Source organism: Macrobrachium nipponense, chromosome 5, assembly GCF_015104395.2.
Source record: "Macrobrachium nipponense isolate FS-2020 chromosome 5, ASM1510439v2, whole genome shotgun sequence".
In the NCBI taxonomy this organism is placed as follows: Eukaryota; Metazoa; Arthropoda; class Malacostraca; order Decapoda; family Palaemonidae; genus Macrobrachium; species Macrobrachium nipponense.
The window spans coordinates 128164915-128187098 of NC_061107.1; the positions used below are offsets into that span (position 1 = coordinate 128164915).

At 46.1% G+C, this 22184-nt stretch overlaps 2 protein-coding genes across 3 annotated transcripts in view; both read left to right on the forward strand.

Annotated features, from left to right (window-relative positions):
* The window catches only part of LOC135215636 (phosphopentomutase-like), a 181799-nt gene that overhangs the window by 59887 nt on the left and 99728 nt on the right, over positions 1–22184 (forward strand). The window lies entirely within an intron of this gene.
* Positions 3399–22184, forward strand: part of LOC135215635 (NADH dehydrogenase [ubiquinone] 1 alpha subcomplex subunit 7-like) — a 30315-nt gene continuing 11529 nt past the window's right edge. The window contains exons 1-2 of the mRNA XM_064250556.1: positions 3399–3557; positions 8637–8839. Coding sequence (XP_064106626.1) covers positions 3489–3557; positions 8637–8839 — 272 coding nt within the window. The 5' untranslated portion in view covers positions 3399–3488. The remainder of the gene's footprint in view (positions 3558–8636; positions 8840–22184) is intronic.

Below are 22184 nucleotides of genomic sequence, written 5' to 3' on the forward strand. Positions count from 1 at the left end.
TCTTTAGACATGAAATGAATATTGTGATCAGACATGCAAGTGAAGCACATAGGCTGTTTGAACCTAGAACAAATTGTAAGTCAGGTGAAAGAGGATTTGAATATTGCGAACCAACAGAATACCGCCTGAAGTGAAGATGATACAAGAAAGGCAAATTTAAAAAAGAACTAAAGAGTAAAGACTCTCCCACTCTGCAGGAGTTACGATACTGATGAGAAACCACTAGAAGACAATTATGAAATATAACAAGCAACTTAGAAAACGTACAAGGGGCCACCAGAGAGGGAATCATCCCTGTGGAGGGTTGTACATAAAACCAAACAAAATGCAACAAAGTTAAGGAGTGTCCAAAAGCTAATTAGGAACAGGTGTAGCACCACATGCTTAATCCCAGTCGGACAAGTATAATTGAAACCTGGAGTTTTGTCGTCTACAGAGGTTATCTACACTACGGTAAAAAAAAAAAAAAAAAAAAATGAAGGCGATCAATTGTATTATGACCGATTTGTGACGGATCTGCCTTATTTAGCTGTCAGTTGTCTGCCACCCAGGATTAATCCTGTTTATTAATTCTGTCTGCCACCTAGGCCTAGTAAGCAAACGGGAAAAATATCAAAGACGAACGGTTGGACAATTGAGAATTTTCAAATCTACTATCCTTAAGATATTATATGTAATGGATGCCGAAAGAGCTTAATTCAGGGAGAATGGGACCCACATATAACAAGTTGTTTTGTTCCAAAGTTTTAAAAAAGTACAAATCATTGATTAGACAAGGGATCGAACTGGAAGAAAAAAATCACTGTAACAGTTTTCTAAAGTTTTTTTTTTTGGCACAGAGTTTATGCAGTGTAGTTTCCACGAGTGGAATTAAGTTACGATGTTGGCTGTCAAATTATGTGACTTGGTGAATGAGGCTATCTTAATTTCATTGTAAATCTCATCCCACGATAAATGTCTGCTATTCGTAAACCCTGCGGGCTGCATGGTGAAAGGGCAGTGCCTGTGTCACTGGCGGTTTTCCCTCGCCATGACATTACGAGAATAAGACTACTATTTGTAAATATATACACTTTTGTCAGTCTTCTTGCCTGGAGACAGGGGTCGGAGAATGGTACTGTGTCATTGTTGACACGGTGGGTATGAAGACTGACGTTTATGCTGCCTGAGAATTAGGATAGGCCTGTCCTACCTGCTATTGCATGATATTCCTTGTGTGTATGGGTCTTACTACTAATGAGGCCAGGCGATGTCTTCCCACTGGGAGGTAGCTGAAGTGCCGATTTCCATTTTAGGGGTATTGAAGAAAATTCCTGGTATTCAGCTTGTTTCTTTATTACTCATTACATCATGCCAAATTTCTCCAAGGCCTAGTCTCCTGGACTTGATTAATTTACCTAGTCTTCAGAACTCCTGGACTAGATTAATTTACCTAGTCTTCAGAACTCCTGGACTAGATCTCTGGATTAGATTCCTGGACTAGATCCCTTGCAAGGGATAGATAATCATTTGTATTAATATTTGGTAAAATAGCCAAAATGAAGAGCGGACAGGTTGACGACCCCCTCACACGAAAGCATTCGTGATTCGACTTACATGTGTTGCTACTTGCTAGTGTTACCAAAAGCAGACGAAAGATTCAGGGCAGCGCTCCCATACTCGAGTGAGAGAAAACAAAACAAGGGACTGGCTACACTACCACACTCGTGTACAACAGAAACGAAAACATTTCACAGTTCCAATCATTTTACAACAGTAAAGATATTAGAGGAGGATGATGAATCAATTTCTAAATAAATCATTAATAATTAAAGGAATATTTTTCCCATTACACCTGCGTAGAATGCACGATTTGTATTATGTAGACACATGAAAAATACCAGGCTTGCTAGAATGAAAGCGAAAATCTGCAAACAGCAAATTCCATCTGCGATGTGTATGTTGAATAAACAGTACTGTGAGATAATGATATACAAGTTGGTATCTTTGAAGATTATAATGTTGTGTTATAAATGTGGATGAAGTGTAAAATGTCAGACGTAAGATCGGAGAAGTATTCTTCAGTGACCCGTCGAATTTCTGGTATGCTGATGCCGTAAAAAGATGAATCTGCAGCTGATAAGAGCATCGTTAAAGAAAAGGTACGCAATACTATACGGTTTTGGAAGGGGTTTAAACTGCTAATTACAGATTTTACACAAAATAAGATATTTATGAATTTTGAGACTGGAGGCAACAGAAATGCTGCTGGGTAGTAAAATAGGCAGTGTTGAAAATGTGAGAAAAAATTTAATTCAGAATATTATGATATGTATAATATGCAATCTGACTGAAAGAAACTAACCCTTACAGAAAGTTGAAAATTTATACTAAGAACAAGAATCTGAGTATTTTCGATAATTCAAGTACTGGGAATTACAGACTGATATTTTATCTGGTTGGGAGAGGTTTAACTTAGAAGGCTCACGATTAGATATGGGGGACATATAAAGGAAGATACATATCACCTCAGAGAGAGAGAGAGAGAGAGAGAGAGAGAGAGAGAGAGAGAGAGAGAGAGAGAGAGAGAGAGAGAGAGAGAGAGAGAGAGAGAGAGAGAGAGAGAGAGAGAGAGAGAGAGAGAGAGAGAGAGAAGAGTAGATGGAAAGGACTAGAAACAGAACTGACCACGGATACTAATCTGAGTGGATGCAAATTTAATCTGGTTTCATAAAATATCAAAAGGATTGAAATAAAGCAGTTAAAACTAGATGGGGACAATTTTGGCTGGAGAAAAATAATAGTGATCTTAGGGGGCCAAAAGGACGTTTTTCACCCCAACGTCCTATGAACTATAGTTAATGCGTTGATATCTGTAAATATTTTGGCGTTATACTTTAGAGCCTGTAAAAATCTGTCTTAGGATATTAAAAAAAATCAACATTTAGCGACTGCTGCGAACACAAGATTAGTGATACTTACAAAATAGAGTATTATAAACCTTTTTGAAGTGTTGACATTCTCGATGAAGTAGGAAAAAAAAGAAAGAAAGAAAGAAAAAAAGCAAATTAGCAAATACTACTCAGACTTTACCTGAAATGACCAGTGTTCGAAAGCAGTATCACAAAAATTTGGGCTTGTTTTACTATACACAACTTTGCCTGACAACCTTAAACAGAACTTGGAACTGTTGTGTACGATTCTAAAACTATTTTGATGTCTAGGGGCATAATTTTTAAAGCTTATGGATAATTACTTGATTAAATATTTTTATTTAATAACTAAAAACAAATAAGAACGGCATTATAATATTTAGATTTAAATATATTTCATTTATATTTTAAATAAAGCTATAGAACTAACTAACGTTAGTATGTTTCTGCAGTTAAGTATCTGGCCTAATAGGTCACAACCTTACTCTTCATTTATTATTTGCGTTTTGCGAAAGCAGCCGACGGTCACGGTGATAACTAAAGAAGCGAACCAAAAGCATTCGATTTCAAGCGAGTATGCCTCCTAAAGTGAATCATCGAGACGTTTCCCCCTTGCTGCGAGCTATTCGACAGTTTTTATTAGGGGTATGTATGAGGAATGTCCACTTAGTGCTCTAATAACTGGAACGGAACCATTGGTTACCTACCTAAATGTAGGCAAATGCTCCGGTGTTCCTACTGTATGCTACCCTGGTCAAACTGTAGGCTGTTATAGGTAATAAGATGGCCTGCCCTTGTAAGTTATTGTAGTTTAAGGTTAAAAAATAAACCCGTTCTTAACGAGGTTAGGCCTGCCTTACAGTTTTGTACTTGAGGCTTACTTGGGCCAACTGTTTTAGCCGAGGTACCCTATTACCTACCTACTAGTACCTAGGCTCTCCCTAGGGGAAACGCAATGCATGTTCATGGTTTGCTAGGTCCTGTCAAGGGTATTATTACAGTTTCAACCATTATGGGAAATCTATTATATTGATATTTTTCCCGAGTAAAGCACGTGATAACAAAACACTTCTTCTCAATACATTATTGTCGCTAATGCATACCTACCTACTTACAGAGAAAAAAAAAGATTAAGTTTTTACCTCGAATTTTTCCTAAGTCGGGAGAGGTGTTTCCTCTACGGTAATGTTTACTTTTAATGAGCCCTCTAACTTACTTTCTTATGCAAACAAAAGCAGTTCCAGTTACTCATTATTGGCTGAGAGGTGTGACATCGTTATGACGTCATGGGTTTCATAACCAATTGCGAACGACTTTAGTCGAAAACTAAGTTTCACTAGCATTTCAGCGGAGTAAAAAAGTTACCTGTCTAGTGTCCACTGGTATCCTTGTTTGACTGAATACTCGAATAATGAAGCAAAAAACGGCATTTTGTCTTCCTGTACCTATGGCAGAGGTAGTGGCTGGCCCTTCTGGCATTAATTTTGACAGACCTTCGATTTCCTACCGATTGTTTGCAGTGCAATGTGGTCGTCGGGTACCACTGGCACTTCCTACTTTAAGTTGCATGTCAGGGAACCTTGCAACGGCTTCACGTTTTCCCTCAAAGCAGCAGCACATTTTTATCAACCAACAGTTTAAGGTAAGCTTCATTAATTTATAGAGTATATTATAATGGTGGTAGTATAACGATGTATACAGCAGTACCATCACTTTGGATTTGGTTTGATGGATGTTAGGTAGTGGCCTTAAGGGGGGGTCGCGAGGGGGGCGGAGCCCCCCCGCGTAGGCCTAGGTAGGGGTACAGGGCCCTAGGTAAGGTAGGTTAGGGTGTATTAGGTTCGGTAGTGCCCCGAAAATCACTTTTCTCCTCCTCCCCCCACCCAAAAACCCCGTTTCCCACTGGGATCCCCATAATTGAAGTAGTAGTAGGTTTATGCTTATTTTGTGTGTAAGAGTAAACTCTGTTTTCTTTTTTTATTCATTTCCTCATGTTTCTATGCGATGTGCAACACCAATCTGGTCGTTTTTTTGCCGTTTTTCGTCGTTAATACTTGAAAAACGGTGCGGCCTTCTCCTGGACATTTACCTTTTTCTGGGAAAAAAACTTTTTTTTTTTTAACTCCAATTACATAGTAAATCTCTAAATCGGATGGTTTGCAGTCAAAATAAATGTTAAATCCGTTGGAACTACATTATTTCTGATGCAACAAATATATTTTTATTCCAGTTTTCCCATAATGGTTGAAACTGTAATTTTACCCTATCAAGTCAAATCTCCTTTGATGGCTTTGCTGAGCTGATGTACATTTCCATTCAGTATTGCAAGCCACCTGTCTTTCATTGCTGTCCTTGCTCGTGCTTCTTATAAGGGACTAGGCTACACACCGTTGGTCCTTCCGTAGTGATTGTCTTGCCTTTGGGGATACCCCAGTGGCAGTGAATACAGTTTGTACTCTTCTTATGCTGCTTCCTGCCTCAACAAGTCAGACTCATAAACTGATGAACTGATTAAGGCAAAGAAACCTAAGTTCCTGTATTCCATCTCCTTGCCATTACCTATCATTGAGCTACTGCTCTTGCTCACCTGCAGATAGGATATCTTTTGTAGGTAAGGTTGACACTTGGTTATCTGAACATGCTCATGCACCAGTGTCTACCTGTTTACTTCTGAAATATGAGGACTATCTTAGGCTCTTCCCCTGCTCTGGTGAAGTACTACCTATATACATATAGAAGGGTTGGTGGTACCTTCTCTCTTGGTATAGAAGGTTCATCTGTGACAAGCCTCCACTGTACTTTACCAGTGGGTATTGTGTAGGTCTGTAGATAATTGTATGAACCCACCATTGTGGGCATGCACAATAGTGCATGTGTTAGTTGTCATCAGTAGCTTGTACCAGCTTGGTTTCAAATGATTATATGAAAGGATACGGTGTTGTGGACAGTGGTTTTGAGTAATCTCATGTCAACCTTCACTTGATATAATGTATACAAAGAAGTGTGTGGGATGTGGACCACATTTTGAGTTATGTTAAAACTTCAAATTGTAACTCAACATTTGGCACCACTAGGTTTAGTCGTTTGCTTACTCAAGTCCAAGAGCACTCACAAGGGCAGACTGGTATGTCACCCTCTCTTTCGATCACAATAAGCTCAACAATCTCTTGAAATTCCATTTCTATGTGATAGGGTTCTGAAGGAAAAGAACCTAGTCCTAACAGATTTCACAAAAGCCAGTTACATCCTCTCATGAAAGAGAGGGTGACATACCAGTATGCCCTTGTGAGTGCTCTTGGACTTGTGTAAGCAAACAACTAAACCTAGTGGTACTAACTGTTAAGTTACAATTTGAAGTTTTAACATAACAACTCAAAATTGTGGTCCACATCCCACAAACTTCTTTGTATGTAGTATTAGTATATCAAGTGAAGGTTGACGTGAGATTACTCAAAACCACTGTATGATATTAGGGTTGCAATATTGTCCCTTTGTGGAGCCCATGTAGATAGTGTAATGTTGGGTACACTCAAAAGAGTTAAGACAGTCATTCTGACTCCTTTGGTTGCTGCTTGTTGGAAGGTACCCTTCTCTCGAGGAGATTGCCCAAACCATTTTCTCACCAAGGATATGCCAGAAGAGGTTTTGTCATTCTGTGAAACTAACAAAATTATCTCCCCATTTGCATTTAGGTAAGATGGCAAAGTTCTGGAGGTTGTGTGTTGAGGGGAAAGGTATTGACTTTTCTGTCAGACCTAAGTGTAACCTAAGGGATAATTTTATCCTGTGAAGAAGTTTCTTATGTGTTCGCTCTTCTGAGAAATTTGGCTGAGATTAGTCTTGCTTAGCAAAGTGGATTGTTCTTGGGTTGCTCTTCATTCTGTGTAAAGAGTTGAGTTAAGGTGGTGGTGGAGAGGTGGTGTTTTGATATTGGGGTTACCTTGATCCACTATGCAATCTCCATGTCCTCCAGGGCAGTGAAAGAAACTGCAGCCATGCTTTTTGGGGTAGCCACACCCTCATTTTCCAGTGTTGAGAGGGGCATTCCTTTCACAGGACCATGAAAAAGAGACCAGACTTCTACCTCTATAAAGAGCCAAGAGCTTTTTGACCTCCCAGCAGCTCCAACTAGGATGGGAGGTAAAGGGAAGAAGAGGGAAGGGGATGCTAAACTTGGCAGTCCCCTTTCCAGCAGCCACGAGTAAAGGGATGCCAGTCATGGCGTTGGGTAATGTGGCAGAGTTGACTTGAGCCTTATATACTCTGTGTTTTTCATGATGGTTACAGACTATCTTTCAAGGACTAATGCCTTCCCCATCTTGTTTACTGGTACCAGGTGAAAGGACAGGCAGGTGTGTCATCTCTCTTGGAAGAGGATCCTTATTGTGCTCTTGGAGATTTGATAGGATCAGAGGGTCCTGCTCCATGCGAGTCCCAGCAGGCTAGGTTGGAACAACAATTGAGAGGGCTAGATCATTGATTTCATTTGCTAACTCACTGATTTGGGGGAGGCAATCCTTTCTTCCCATTTGAACCCACCCAATTATGTCAGTTGATCTCACCCTAGGGTATACTTTTGAAGTGATCCATTGTTCAGATTGCTGCAGTCAAAGCTAGTTAGTGGTGATTGGGGATTCCCTTGCATTTGTATTCATCAGACCTGCAGATTGATTAATGACCAAGCCCTGGAGAGACTGATGAAAAGATATTGCATTATCAGTGGAGGTATTAATTATGCCTTCCCTCCAGGCAGCATTGTTGTTCAACCTTTGGTTAAACATTCTTGTCAACTTTGCTGTTACTGGTATTTTGCCTGAGGATGGTAAAGTTAAAAAGATCCAGAGGTTGCTCGTGTCAAGCGGTAAGGAGCGGACTTTCTTCATGCATCAGAGTCAACCTATGGGTAAACTTTCTTTAGAGGATGTGATATCTTCTCTCTTCTTGAGACAGGTTTTGAATGGGAGTAGTATGTTGCTACAGAACAGCCTGGTTATGGGAACTTTCTTAATCTTTCTAAAAGGTAAGATAAATGTTGCCATTGATAAGAAACATAGACACACCCAGTGGTGAGTCCTCAAACGCCAAACTTGGGTTGCATAAGGGAAGGGTTAAATGGTCATTTTACCATTGAATGATATGAGTGACTGGCATTTCTCCCTCCTTCCCTCTTCAGTAGTTTAGACTGAATAGTGGGGGTGTGGGGCTTTGGTGGTAGAGCTATACTCTAAACCCATTAATTGCATTGACCAAAACCATCAGTTAACTGCCTTTTTACTAATGTTCAGCAACTTGATTGCAGCTGGCACTGAGGAATTGTCTTACATAAAATGCTCAGAAAAATAGTGTATACTTAAGAAATGTGTTACTTTGCTTACTTAGATGGTTGATACAATATTTGTTTCTATTTATCATCAGTCAGATGATATTGAAGATGCAATGAGGAGTGGAGATATGAAGCCTCCTTAAAACAAAGTACTCATGATCAAATCATAGGTGTCCAATGGTAGGAAATACAGTACATACAGTAATTGTAGTGGAATTGAATAGTATATTGTTAAACTTTTGTAGTTTGGCTGCTTTTAATTTCTTGGTCTTTATGTAATACTAGCTATGTTGATGCTTTGATAGGTGGATATCTACAAATTAATATTACACGTTTAATTCATGTGGCTGGCTTAGTCATAGGTGGAAGTTATGTTAACATTCTTTTGTTTTATGTCACAGCGTGAACATACAAATGCACTGCGTCAGCCAGAAGCCATGTCCTGTAGGACACAGCCACCACCAAACCTCCCACATGGGGTAAGTTATGGCCTGTCAGCAAATTATTACTACATGCGTGATGGTCGTCGTGCAGTGATTCCAGATCAGACTCTGGCCGTAAACAGTTCATCTGGACCCACACAACTTCTTTCAAGTGGAGAAGAGTAAGTATATGAGCCAATCTGTGTGTTGAGAACTGTTATTATGTGCATTTGTTCTTATGGGAATACAAATCATAGCCTTTTGTGTAGGAGTATTCCTTAGTAGTAGCTGGAATTGGTCCTAGAAACTTTGTAACGTTCGTTAAATATAGGTACTAGTTGAGTGAGTAGGGGAAACTCTCCACGCAGTTACCATTATCAGAAACTTTGTTGGCTGTTGTTAAGTACAGTACGGTCCCCGATTATGCGAGAATTTGGTCGATCCACGGCCTCGCAGAACTGGAAAATCGTAGATTTCGATACACATACCTTATGGGAATATAACTCCATTAGGGCCGAGGTAAATGGCAACTGACCCAGTCAAACTTTTATACATACTACCCATTTTCAGTACTTTCTATGTACTATACTGTAAATTTTTCTAATATGAAATTGTTCTTATGGATAAATAAAACATTAGATAGTGTGTAGACAGAATGACCAGCATTTGCACATCTTGAGAATGATTGGGGATACCTGCAACATTCAGAGATCTTGTGATGGTCACTCTATAGTATCAATGAGTGACAATATCCCTTTAGTGGTTTACACTAGTAAGAGGGTAAGGACTATGACCCTTATGCATCTGCATGCCAGTTGACATGCAGATGCACAAGTGAATTTGCTTTGTGGTTTAGATGTCAGCTAAGGAACTTTTGTTCCCGCACGTAATACAAACCCACAGTCCTTTGCATAAGGAATTACTTTCAGCATAGCTGGAAAATCTGTTGTAAGAGAATAACAACCAGGTAGTTTGGCAGTAACTGCTTGTCCGATAGTCGGAGTCCTGCCTGACTGGACGTAAACTTTCCACTTTGCTTTTGGCTGCCATTGTGTAGACGTTCTCTCTGCCCGCTTCTGTCCTTGGATTGTGAGAGTTCCTTTTGTTTTTTGTCTATGAGTGTTTTGTTTTTTGCTTAATTTTATACAATGCAAACCCAAAACTTGGATAAGCCATTTTGCCCCCCCATTTGCGCAACGTGTTTGCCCTGGAGGGGGGGGCAGGAAATGCAGAGGTTTCCGCTTGAAAGTGGGCATGAGTGTAATAAAGATAATCATTGTGATACGTGTATGTCATGGTTGACATACCAGTGGGTGAGATACGAAGGGAGGAAGCGACCACGGGGGAAGTCTTTCGAGGCTTCCTTTCTCCTTCTGCGTAAGCTTCCCCATCTCGCTCTTTCCCCTTCTGGGGAAAAGTCTCCTTCCACTTATTTGCTTGATTCGTCAAGCGTAGAGGAGAGGGGGTAGGCATGCCTACCTGAAGATGTATTAGAACTTCTGCTTGCTCTGGAGGGGATCCTTCTCCTTCGGGGGCGAAAAGAGTTCTCCCTACTTACCCGACTTTTGCTCCCTCGGGTCTGTCTGACTCCGCGGTTGGGGATCTGCAGCAGGCGTGAGTGAAGCTGGGTTGTCTGGCACTCCCTAGCTCCAGTTGCTGATGGATCATTTTTCGTCATCCCTTGTGACTCTGTGACTCGTAGGGTAGAGTCGAGGACTACGACTATCATTTCAATGCCTGTGTATGCGGCACTGCCCCACTTGGTACATGCCCAGCACGTAACCTCGGTTATACCCGGTGTGGTAGTAACTTCAGTGTTGCATACTTTAAGGTGGAGTCTAATCTCCCTCCCCCTCCAGGCTATGCAGTCATCCTTCCCCCCCCCCCCCCCCCCCCCCCCCCCCCCCCCCCCCCCCCCCCCCCCCCCCCCCCCCCCCCCCCCACCCCCCCCCCCCCCCCCCCCCCCCAGCTGGGTATGATCGTACTAAAATATCACCTCTTGATCTTACACCTGTCTCTGTCCCCATGCCTGCTGCCCCTGTTCCTGACCGTGCTAGTGCTGCTGTGGAGTCGATGCCCCTGTCCAGGCTGCTTTGGAGCCTGCTGCTTTAGCAGCCGCCTCAGCGGCGCCTTGGATGGGGGATCTGACTGCCATGCTTAGGAAGCTGATGAAGAAGTCAAAGAAGAAGCGAAAGGTGTCATAGTCTTCCTCCTCGCCTTCATCTTTGTCGTCATCGTCTGGCGCCGCCTCCACTTCTTCGGTATATATTTTCATGGATGAAAGAGAAAGAACAGGTGTAGTTACAAGTTCTGAGATAAGAGTATGGAGTATGTGACGCTTGCTGAAGATATTGTCAGTTGCTGACAGTGAAGTGACAAGAAGAAGGCTATTCCCCCCCCCCCCCCCCCCCCCCCCCTCCCCCCAGAAGTCTCGCTCTGGGACTTCTAAGTGTCTGTCTCTCCTTGCTGGTGAGACAGGTGGGCCTTCCCCTGGTCTTCCTGTTCTTTCAAGAACGGGAACCGCCTCGCCACCCTCAGGGGCGTGCAGTCTTGGGACCGCATGTACTCGCTACCGCGGGTACGTCTTCCCCTAGTTCTGGAGGTTCCGCTTTTAGGACTCCAAACGTCTCGGGTGCTCGTTTGCGAGTTTCCCTTAGTTTACGCTCACCAGTTGGTGAGTGTGCAGCCAAAGTTGATGACGCTGAGTCCACGCACCATCAAGGCTCTGGCATGGTGCGGGGGGAAGGTGAACGTCACTCAGGTGACTTTTGTCTTGTTGATGACCGCTCGCGTAGCGATCATTCGGCTCCCGGGGTGACGTGATGGTCCCGTGGGACCAGTGCATGCGCCGAGACCGGTAGGAGGTCCCCTGTTCAGTCTTTTGGAGGAGCTTCAGCTTCTTTTGAGGTTGTGACGCGTAGTGTGGATGGTGTCTGCTCTCGTTTCGCTGGTTGATGCTATTATAGCGTGACTGGACGGTCCAGGCCTTGAGTAGTGATTCCCCTAGCATGAGAGAATTGCTACCGTCCTCGGGGGAGTGCTTCTCTATAGGGAGAGCACCCCTCTAGACCTATGAACCGATCATCACCGCAGGTTTGTGATCGCTCGCAGCTGCTCCGTCCGTTGGTTCGGCCAACAGACGTAGCTGGAGCGTCAGATCTTCCTCACCTATCCCTTCAACCTCCTCTGGATACACTGGCAGGAGCGAAGCGAAAAAGGGGAACCATGGAGAGCGCGCTCCTCATGGTTTGGCCACGAGAGCATCTGTGCCCGGGCCAGTCTTAGGACCTGAGAGGTCTTATGCTCAAGTGGTTTGAGGAGATCCTAGGGGGTCTGTCGAGGCTCTCCCTTCTGAAGGAAGAGGGTCGAAGGAGAGAGAGAGAGACCCTGCAAGGACTTGACAGTCCTCCTCCTCAGGATGCAGTCACTCCTGAGATCCAGAGGTCTTATGCAGAGGTCATTGTGCTGATTTGTTAGCACAATGACCTTGGGGAAGGATCGATGGTTGCTTCTTCAGACTGCCCTTCGCAGTTAAGAGTCATTCTGGGGTCCTGAGAAGGAACCCAAAACTTTTGTGGGGTTACCTTGGTCTTCCTTGTCTGAAGGTGTGTTGGACCAAGTGAATAATCTTGTCTCAGGACAAGAGAGTTCGCTCAGGGCCAACAGATTGGATAAGTTGCTTCCCCCTCCTCTACCTCATCAGCAGTGCTTCTACTTGCCTTGGGAGAACCCACTGCCGACTAAGCAGGTTGATCCGGAGTTAGTATGCCTGACTCCTGGCTTGCCTCTACAGCATCTCCTGTTGGAGAACCTTTGGTTCATGCAGTAAGTGGTAACAGCATTGGAGGCTACCGCTGTGGCAGTCCTCCAGGCTGTCTCCTGGCTGGATCTGTGGTCCCTCACAGTATCCAAGGTCGCAGCTTCTTCGGGATCGATACTTCCTGGAGAAGACTCATCCTTCGGGAGACTGTCAGTCTGGCGGTAGGACAATTGCCTACCTGGCCCACCAGACTGCCAACCTGGTTCTTGGGAGGAGGGACACTGTCCCAACTCGTAAAACCAGGATGGCTGGTCCAGAGTTGGCATTGGGTCTTAGGAATGGACTGTTGCTGGGTTCCTCCTCTCTCTTCCCTAGAGAGATGGTGGATGCTGCGGTGGACAAGTGGAGAGGTGAGGACAGTGACCGTCTTGTCCACCAGGCAATTGCCAAGACATCTGGGCTGTCTTGAGCAACTGCAGCTAGGCCTCAGAGCCAAGCTAGCTCTTCCTCTGCCCCCATGACTGTCCCTTCATCGAAAAGGGCGCAAGGAAAGACTCAGCCTTCCTGCTTCGCTTCGAGAGGGAGCCTTCCTTCTCTCACGGAAAGGGAGGTAAGTGAAAGAGAAAGAATGGGAAATGCTAGGGACGGCGTTCCCCCTCAGCTGCTGCTATCGGTGAGGGGTGCCTGGCGAGCCATTGGGAAACATGGCAGCGCCATGGAGCCGAGACCTGGGTAGGAGATGTCCTTCGGGAGGGATATCTTCTGCCCTTCGAGTCGAGGCCACCCCTCACTTATCGACTGGTCCATCTCCAAATGTACATTCCTGGTTCTGCCAAGGATCTGGCACTAAAGGAGGAAGTGCTAATGATGCTGGGCAAAAGTGCTGTGGAAATTGTCCGAGATCCTTCTCCGGGGTTCTTCAGCCGCCTTTTCCTGGTGGAGAAGGCTACGGGGGCCTGGAGACTGGTGATAGATCTCTCTCCTTTGAAACAATTCGTTTGCCAGACTGTTCACGATGGAGACGGCACGCTCCGTGCTCGCCTCCATCAGGGAGAATGATCTCATGCTTTCGGCGGACCTGAAGAATGCGTATTTTCAGATACCCATCCATCAGTCCTCCAGGGAGTACCTTCGCTTTATCCTCGAGGGGATGGTGTTGTAATTCAGGGCACTTTGCTTTGGACTCTCAACTGCCCCACAGGTGTTCAAGTGCGTGTTCACTCTGGCCTCGGCTTGTGTCCACTTTGTAGGGATATGTTTTTTTAGGTATCTTGATGATTGGTTAGTCCTGGCGAACACACACTCGCAGTTGCTACAGGACAGGGAATTGTCTCCTCGACTTTTGTTGCGATCTGGGGATCGTGATAAATTTTGAGAAGTCTGATCTCGTTCCCAGGCAGAGGATAAAGTACCTTGGCGTGCTGAACAACACAGTAGCAGCATGAGTCTTCCCCGCAGACTCGAGGATCAGCAAATTCAGGAAGGCTGTTCAACTGTTTCTGTCTCGACAAGAACAGCCAGCTCAGCTTTGGCAGGTCCCTCACAGACGTCTTCACCTGCAGTCTCTGCAATGGAGACTAAAGGAGTGTTGGTCACAGGCTCGAGATCCTCAATCCTTCCTCATCCCTTTCATGGAGGAAGTGAGGAAGGATTTAGCCTGGTGGCTAGACGATAGGAACCTCGTAATAGGAGTGGAGTTGCATACTCCCCCTCCGGACATGTTTCTGTTCTCAGATGCATCAAACAAGGGTTGGAGCGCACACCTGGAGGAATTGCTGACTGCAGGTGAGTGGTATTGACACGACAAGCACCTTCACATCAATGTCCTGGAACTCAAGGCTTCGTTTTTAGCCCTCCAAGAGATACGGGATTGAGTAATGTCAACAAGCAGGGAGGCCTAGTGTCCCTCCCATTGCATCAGTTGAGTGCAGGTGCACTAGTGGGCTACGGCTCACTTGGTAGAGCTGTCAGCCAGGTACATTCCAGGCAAGAGGAATGTAGTGGCAGACAAGCTCAGCTGCCAGAATCAGGTGATTTTGACAGAATGGTCTCCTCACCCAGACGTGGCAGAAAGGCTGTTTGGCCTGTGGGGATGTCCAGTAGTGGACCTGTTCGCCACCTGGCACAACAGAAAACTTCCGGTTTTCTTCTCCATTGTGCTGAACCCATGGGCAGCTGCAGAGGATGCGTTCCAACATCCGTGGGACAACCTCGAAGTTACGCCTTTCCCCCGTTCTGTCTGATTCGCAAGGTGATCAGCAGAGTGCTGGTCACCAGCAATCTTTGGATGATTCTGGTGGCTCCCAAATGGCCTCACGCCTTTTGGTATCCCAATCTGTTGGCTCTTCTCTCGGAGGCACCGTGAGAGATTCCCCCGTGGCACAACCTTCTGTGTCAACCGCACGTAGAACGATACCACTCGGCAGTACAGTCCGTGTCTTCATGGCTGTCAGTTATCCACCATCACATGTGAACCAGAGGGTTTTTCCGCTGAGCAGCAACAGAGATGGCAAGATACCTCAGACAGTCCTCTGCAGCAGTGTACCAGGGAAAGTGGTCCGTCTTCTGCGGTTGGTGTTGTGGATAGGGTCTCTCTCCGCTCAAAGCCACTCAATCGCAAATTTCCTAGTCTTTCTTCGCCGAGAGAAGCTCCTCTCTGTCTCTGCAGGTAAGGGCTATAGGTCTGCCTTGGCCTTGGTCCTGAAGCTGCGAGGAGTGGATATCTCCTCTTCTATGGAGATTTCCCTCCTTATGAGGAGCTTCGAGAGGTTTTGCCAACCCAGGGAATTTGGGCCTCCTGAGTGGGGCGACTTGTCTTAAGGAGCTTGACTCGTGAACCCTACGAGCCTCTCCGAGAGTTGTCAGACAGGGATCTGACCCTCAAGACTGTCTTTCTGCTGGCCCTGGCATCGGTGAAGTGAGTAGGTGAACTTCGTGGTCTCTTATGACGTGAAACACTCGAGGGGATGGGGATGTATTAGGCTTGATTTCGTCCCGGATTTTGTAGCAAAGACTCAGAATCCTTTGGTCCCTGATGATAGATTAGAGGACTTCACTGGTAATGATGCAGACGAGATGCTACTTTGTCCCATTAGGGTGCTACAGTGCTATCTGAAGAGAACTCGTCATCTCCAGCCTGAGTGTCGACACCTCTTCGTTAGCACCGGGGTGACCAAGAAAGAGGTGTCCAAGAACACTATCTCTTTCTGGCTTCGTGAGGTGATCAGGAAAGCATACTCCTCTGAAGGGAGGTTCAACACTGGTACCTTTTGTCTGAGAGCCCACGAAGTCAGAGGTATTGGTCCTACCCTTGTATTCTGCAAGAACATGTTGGTTTCACAGGTGTTGAAGGCAGGGATGTGATCCAATCAGACCACCTTCACCTCCTTCTACCTTCGGGATATTGCCCATAGGTCCTTGGATACCTTTTCCTTGGGACCCGTGGTGGCTGCTCAACAAGTTATGTAGTTTACCCTCTAACTGGACAGGGTTGCATCTTGCCTTTGTGTAACTGCATGAATGGGTGTGAATGAGAGTGTGACTGGCTTCTCTTCTCCATTCTTTCCCTTACATTAGGGTATAGAAGCATATATCTGTTTCTTCCCTAACAAGGAGGAATTGGACACTAGCATGAGACAAACCCAATACTGTATATTTGTCATCTTGCTTCCGATTATAAGTTCTTGTTTTGCTATTCATAAGAGGCTACGCTTGCCTCTCTTATGAATTGGTCCAGAGGTCTGACCATTGTTCTTGCAGTTCTCACACTCTGATCAATTGGACAGAGGCTAGATTCCCCCCCTTGCTCTTACGACTAGGGTGGGAATCTTGCTTGCGCGAACACCAGTCTGTTCACATGACTCGGATTCCTTCCACCAATCAATGAGTCTTCCTTATGTAAAGGACTAAGGGTTTGTATTCCGTGTAGGAACAAATAAAATTTTTTTTAAGTAAATTGTATTTTTCCTAACTATACAAACCTGAGGTCCTCTACATATAGGCTCACCTCATGCCACCCCTCAATCTGTTCCTTGGCCTAAAGCTAAGTGGAATGTTTACGTCCAGTCGGGCGGGACTCCCGACTATCGGACAAGCAGTTAACCGCCTAACTACCTTGTTATTCTCTTACGACCGATTTTCCAGCTACGCTGAAGGTAATTCCTTATGTAAAGGACCTCAGGTTTTCATACAATCAACTTACCTGTCAGATATATACATAGCTAAGACTCCGTCGTCCCCGACAGAAATTCAAATTTCGCGCCACTCGCTACAGGTAGGTCAGGTGATCTACCGGCCTGCCCTGGGCGGCAGGACTAGGAACCATTCCCGTTTTCTACTCATATATTTTCTGTCGCCGGTGGTATCAACATCGTTGCTGCCACCTCTTGACTGGAATTCGCTTTTCTAGACAATTGATCATCTTTTTGTGGACTTTTGGTGACGTACCTGGATCGTTGTTTTGGCATTCGCTACTGTGGACTGGATTTGGACTTGCTTTTGATTTTTCTTCAGAATGTCTGATTCAAGTGTTTGTGTGAGAATGTGTGTGAATGTAGGCTGCAAGGTGAGGATACCGAAAGCTTCGGTTGATCCTCACACTGTATGTCGCAAATGTAGGGGTTTTGATTGTTCTATTTCTAACACCTGTCATGAGTGTGAGAGGTTGAATGTTGAAGAATGGAAGACTCTAACTTCTTACTTGAAGAAGTTAGAAAGGGATAGAGTCAGAAGGGCTGCATCTAAGATTGCGGGTAGTAGTACAAGGCCTATTGAGCCTTTGGATAATTCTAACTCTTCTCTTAATTATGATTCTGTATCAGGACCCTCACTGGCCTTACATTCAGATTCGGCCTCGGAAATTGCTGAACTGAAGGCTACTCTTCACAGGATGAGATCCAAAATGGCTACCATGAAAGGTAAGGACTGTGAAAGGGATTTTAGTGAAGTGAGTGTCCCCAGTGTTGTGGAGGGGGCGTCTGACCGTCTCTGCGACGCTCCCAGGCCTAGACCTCTTCCAAGCTCCCAAGCCCAGAGGAGAAGGAAAGTCGAAAGCCGTACGGAGGTTGTGGAGAATTCCCCCCGGTCAGGCGTCCCTTCAGCAGGTGCTGTATATAGACAGCCTGCTCAGGACCGCTATCGAAAAAGCGTCCTCAGAGAGTGCTTCTCGTCCGCTTCTCCCTATCCTAAACGAGGGTGGAAGGATTCGGACTTGTCCAGGCCCCTGAAAAGGCACTGGAGAGATCCTGTTTTGGATTCAAGCCCAGAACGCTTTTCGGAAGAAGCGCCTCCTTCTATCAAGAAGGCGAAGAGGGTTTTGACGTCCCATGATGTGGGCAACACGCCTTCGAGGTCTCCCTCTCCCGTTCAAGAAGACGCAGGAGAGGCTTCCAAGAGGATCATTTTGGCGGTGCAGGAACAGCTTTCCGCCTTAGTAGGAGTCCTTTCGAAGGATCCTCCTCGTAAGAAAGACGTCAGACTGCCGGTCAAGAAGACTCGTCTTCCTTCTCCCACCAGGAGTGAGGCTCTGTGAGACGTGAGTCTTTTGAGAACTCAGATAGAGACTCGTTGTGGGACGATTTTGATTCGCCAGGCAAGCGCGTCGCGCCAGCCAAGCGCGAGGCGTCCTACAGACGAGAAGCGTTCCTCTAGGATTAGAGAGTCAGAGGCAAGCGGGAGGAGAAACGCATTACAGACGAGAGGATTCTCCCAGATGGGATACGTCTGCCAGACCAGCAGCCTTCAGCCGAGGCGCTGAGGTAACAAACCAGGCGTGAGGGATTCAGCCAAGCGTGAGGCTCCAGACAAGCATCTGTCACGCAAGGATGTGGCACCAGGAAGACGCGAGACTTCAACCAGGCGCGAGGCGTCAGTCAGGCGCGAGAGTTTTGAGAGGCGCGAGACACCAGTCAGGCGCGAGGGCGCACGCCAAGCGCGAGAGTCAGTCAGGCGCAAGACGCCAGCCAAGCGCGAGGATCCTGCCAGGCGCGAGGCGCCAGCCAAGCGCGAGGAGTCAGCCAGGCGCGAGACGCCAGCCAAGCGCGAGGCGCCAGCCAGGCGCGAGGCGCCAGCCAAGCGCGAAGAGCCAGCCAAGTACGAAGAGCCAGCCAAGCATAGGAGCTCTTTACACTCTCTTAGCCCCTCTCCTATTAGGAGTTTGTCTCCCATAGAGAGAGTTTTTGGACAGGAAGACCCGGAACGGGAACGGGAAGTGGCCTCTCCTGCTGATCCGATTTTGGAAGAGGAATCAGAGGACGAGTCTCACGGTAAAGAAGGACTGTCGAACTACAAAGTTTTGACAGCTCTCCTTCTCCAGGAATACGGAGATGCATTGATCCCTGCCGCTCCTCCTTCGCCTCGTTCACTTTTTTCATGCTCGAAGACACCGAAATCGTCGGCTTTCTTGAAGATGAGACCGACGATTTCTATGAAGAGAGCTCTGCAATCGCTGGATAGCTGGATGCTAACTAAGAAAGAGCTAGTAAGGACAGTGTTTTGCATGCCTCCCGCTAGACTTACGGGCAAGAGAGGGATTTGGTACCAGACTGGGGAGAATATGGGTCTCACTCTTCCAGCTTCAGCTGAAGCTGACTTTTCCAGTCTGGTAGATGCATCCAGGAGACATAGTCTTCACACGGCTAAGATTACTTGGGGTCTTTCAGAGTTGGATCATCTCCTCAAGGGACTTTTTCACATTCTAGAAGTCTTTAACTTCCTAGATTGGTCCCGGTTGGATTGTATGTCCCAAGAAGGCTCATGCCCTGAAGGGCTAGAACCGGATGTACTCCTGGCAATTTTGTCATGTATTGACAAGGCGGTGAACAAGACGGCTCAGGGGAAGTTTCTTCCTTATTTGGACAGGTATCTTGAAGAAGAGATCTGTTTTTTTTTTAGCGCTTTCTTGACGAAAGCAGTATCACATCGCAAAAGAGCAGCTTTGTTATTCGCCCCTAGGTCTGATTTTCTGTTCCCGTCACAGTTGGTGAGGGATATTTCCCGATCTCTGACGGAGAAAGCGACTCAGGATCTTCTCCTGCAATCGTCCAGGAAGAAGAGACCAGTGATGGTGGGAGAAAAGAAAGTGGGGTCTACTCCTGTTCGGTTCCCTTTCGAGGGAGGCCCTCCCACTAGAGTTACCGCTAAAAGGAAACGACCGAGAAGAGAGGTCGAGCCTCGTTCCGCCCCTTTAAAAGGGGAAAGTGAAGTGGCGCTCCTCCAAACACCAGTAGGTGCCAGGCTCCGGGGATTTGCGGAAGCCTGGACTCGCATCGACACAGACGCTTGGTCGATGTCGGTTTCTTCAGAAGGGATATCTCATTCCTTTCCTGGACAATCCTCCCCTGACGTCAACTCCGAGGGAATTGTCCGCCAATTACAAGGACCCTGTGTTGAAAGATACTCTTCAACAAATGGTGGATCAGATGTGGGACAAGAGAGCTATAGAACTTGTGCTGGATCAAAGCTCCCCAGGGTTTTACAATCGTCTTTTCTTGGTTGCGAAAGCCTCGGGGGGCTGGAGACCAGTTCTGGATGTCAGCGCTCTGAACAAGTTTGGTTCAAAAACAGAAAAAAAAAAAAAAAGTTTTCTCTATGGAAACCTCTGCTTCAGTTCCCTGGCGGCTCTTCGCCAAGGGATTGGATGGTGTCTCTGGATCTCCAGGACGCCTATTTTCACGTCCCGATCCATCTTGCGTCGAAGAAGTACCTCCGTTTCATGACGGGGGGAAGGATCTTCCAATTCAGAGCCTTGTGTTTCGGCCTGTCTACGGCGCCTCAGGTTTTCACGAACCTTTTGAAAAATGTGGCGAGATGGCTTCATCTGAAAGGAATCAGTATATCTCTATACCTAGACGACTGGCTTATCAGAGCAAAGTCAGAGAAACAGTGTTTGGAGGACCTGACTGTGACACTAAACCTGATAAAGACATTAGGATTACTCGTGAACCTCGAGAAGTCCCAACTGATCCCCAGCCAGAACTTGGTCTATCTGGGGATTCGGATGGATTCTCGGGGTTTTCAAGTATTTCCTTCTCAAGAGAGACTAGCGAGAGGTTTAGAAAAAGTCTCTCTCTTCCTAAGGAAGGAAACGGACTTCGGCGAGGGAATGGGTGGTTGAGCCTGTTAGGGACCCTTTTCTCGCTCGAACAGTTCTTTCATCTAGGAAGACTTCATCTCCGTCCTCTTCAGTTCTTCCTCAGAAGTTCGTGGAACATGAAGACAGGACTCCTCTCGGACAGTTTTCCCATTCCAGATCTGATAAAACGACATCTAGAATGGTGGTTACTCCCACTGAGGGAAAACAAGGGTACTTCCCTGGAAATACAGAGCCCAAACCTTGTATTGTTTTCTGACGACGTCGGAAAAGGTTGGGGAGCAACTTTGGGAAAGAGAGAAGTGTCAGGCACTTGGAATGCTCTTCAAGTGTCCTGGCACATAAACTGCAAAGAACTGCTGGCTGTACACCTAGCTCTAAAGAGCTTCGAACCGTTAGTATGCAACAAAATAGTACAAGTGAATGCGGACAATACAACCGCCTGGCATACATTCGGAAGCAAGGAGGTACTCACTCGTATGCCCTTTACGAACTCGCAAGAGAACTGCTGTTGTGGACATCACAAAGGAACATCTCTCTCTTGACGAGGTTCGTTCAGGGAGTAAGGAACGTAAGAGCGGACGGACTGAGCAGGAGGAACCAGCGGTCCTTCCATACCAGAGTGAGGACGCCCTCCACTCAGACGTTTGATGCCCAAGATATGGTCTTCTTTGGGGAACTCTCATGTCGACCTCTTTGCCACGTTCCTCTCGAGGAGACTGGAAGTCTTCTGTTCAGTAGTAGAAGATCCCAGAGCTCTAGCAGTAGACGCCTTCCTGCTAGATTGGTCTCAGGTAGACGTTTACGCATTTCCCCCATTCAAGATTCTGGGGCAAGTACTCAGGAAGTTGTGACTTCAAAGGGGACAAGAATGACCCTGATAGCCCCCTTTTCTTTTGGCCAGCTCAAGAGTGGTTCCCAGAGGTACTGGAGTGGATAGTAGACTTCCCCAGATCCCTTCCACAAAGGAGGGATCTTCTCAGACAACCACACTTCGAGAGGTTTCATCAAAACCTCCCCGCTCTCGCTCTGACTGCCTTTCGACTATCGAAAGACTTGTCAGAGCGAGAGGCTTTTCTAGCAAAGCAGCAAGCTCGATCGCTAGAGCCCGGAGAACTTCCACTATCCGGGTTTACCAATCCAAGTGGGAAGTTTTTAGAAGGTGGTGTAAGTCAAAGAAGTTGTCCTCCTCCAGTACCTCTGTAACAGAAATAGCATGATTTTCTGTTATTTCTGAGAGAAGAATCGCAGCTCTCCGTAGCCACGATAAAGGGCTATAGAAGTATGCTAGCGGCCGTTCTTTAGGAATAGAGGCCTTAGATTTGTGGGAAAACGATAAGATAAGGATCTGCATGATCTGATTAGGTCGTTTGAGACCAAGAAGTCTAGAATTACTTCTCCCCCTAACTGGAATCTAGACGTAGTGCTGAAGTTTTGGCTTCAGAGAGATTTTGAACCCCTACATTGGCACTCGTTTCGTGATATAACGAGAAAATGTATATTCCTTCCTTTTGTCACTAGCGACGGCAAAAAGGGTTAGTGAACTGCACGCCCTTAGTGACAAAGTCGGGTTCAATATCAGATTCAGCCATCTGTTCCTTCAAGGAATTATTCTTGGCGAAGAATGAAAATCCTTCGAATCCCTGGCCGAGAAACTTCGAGGTAAAAGGATTATCGG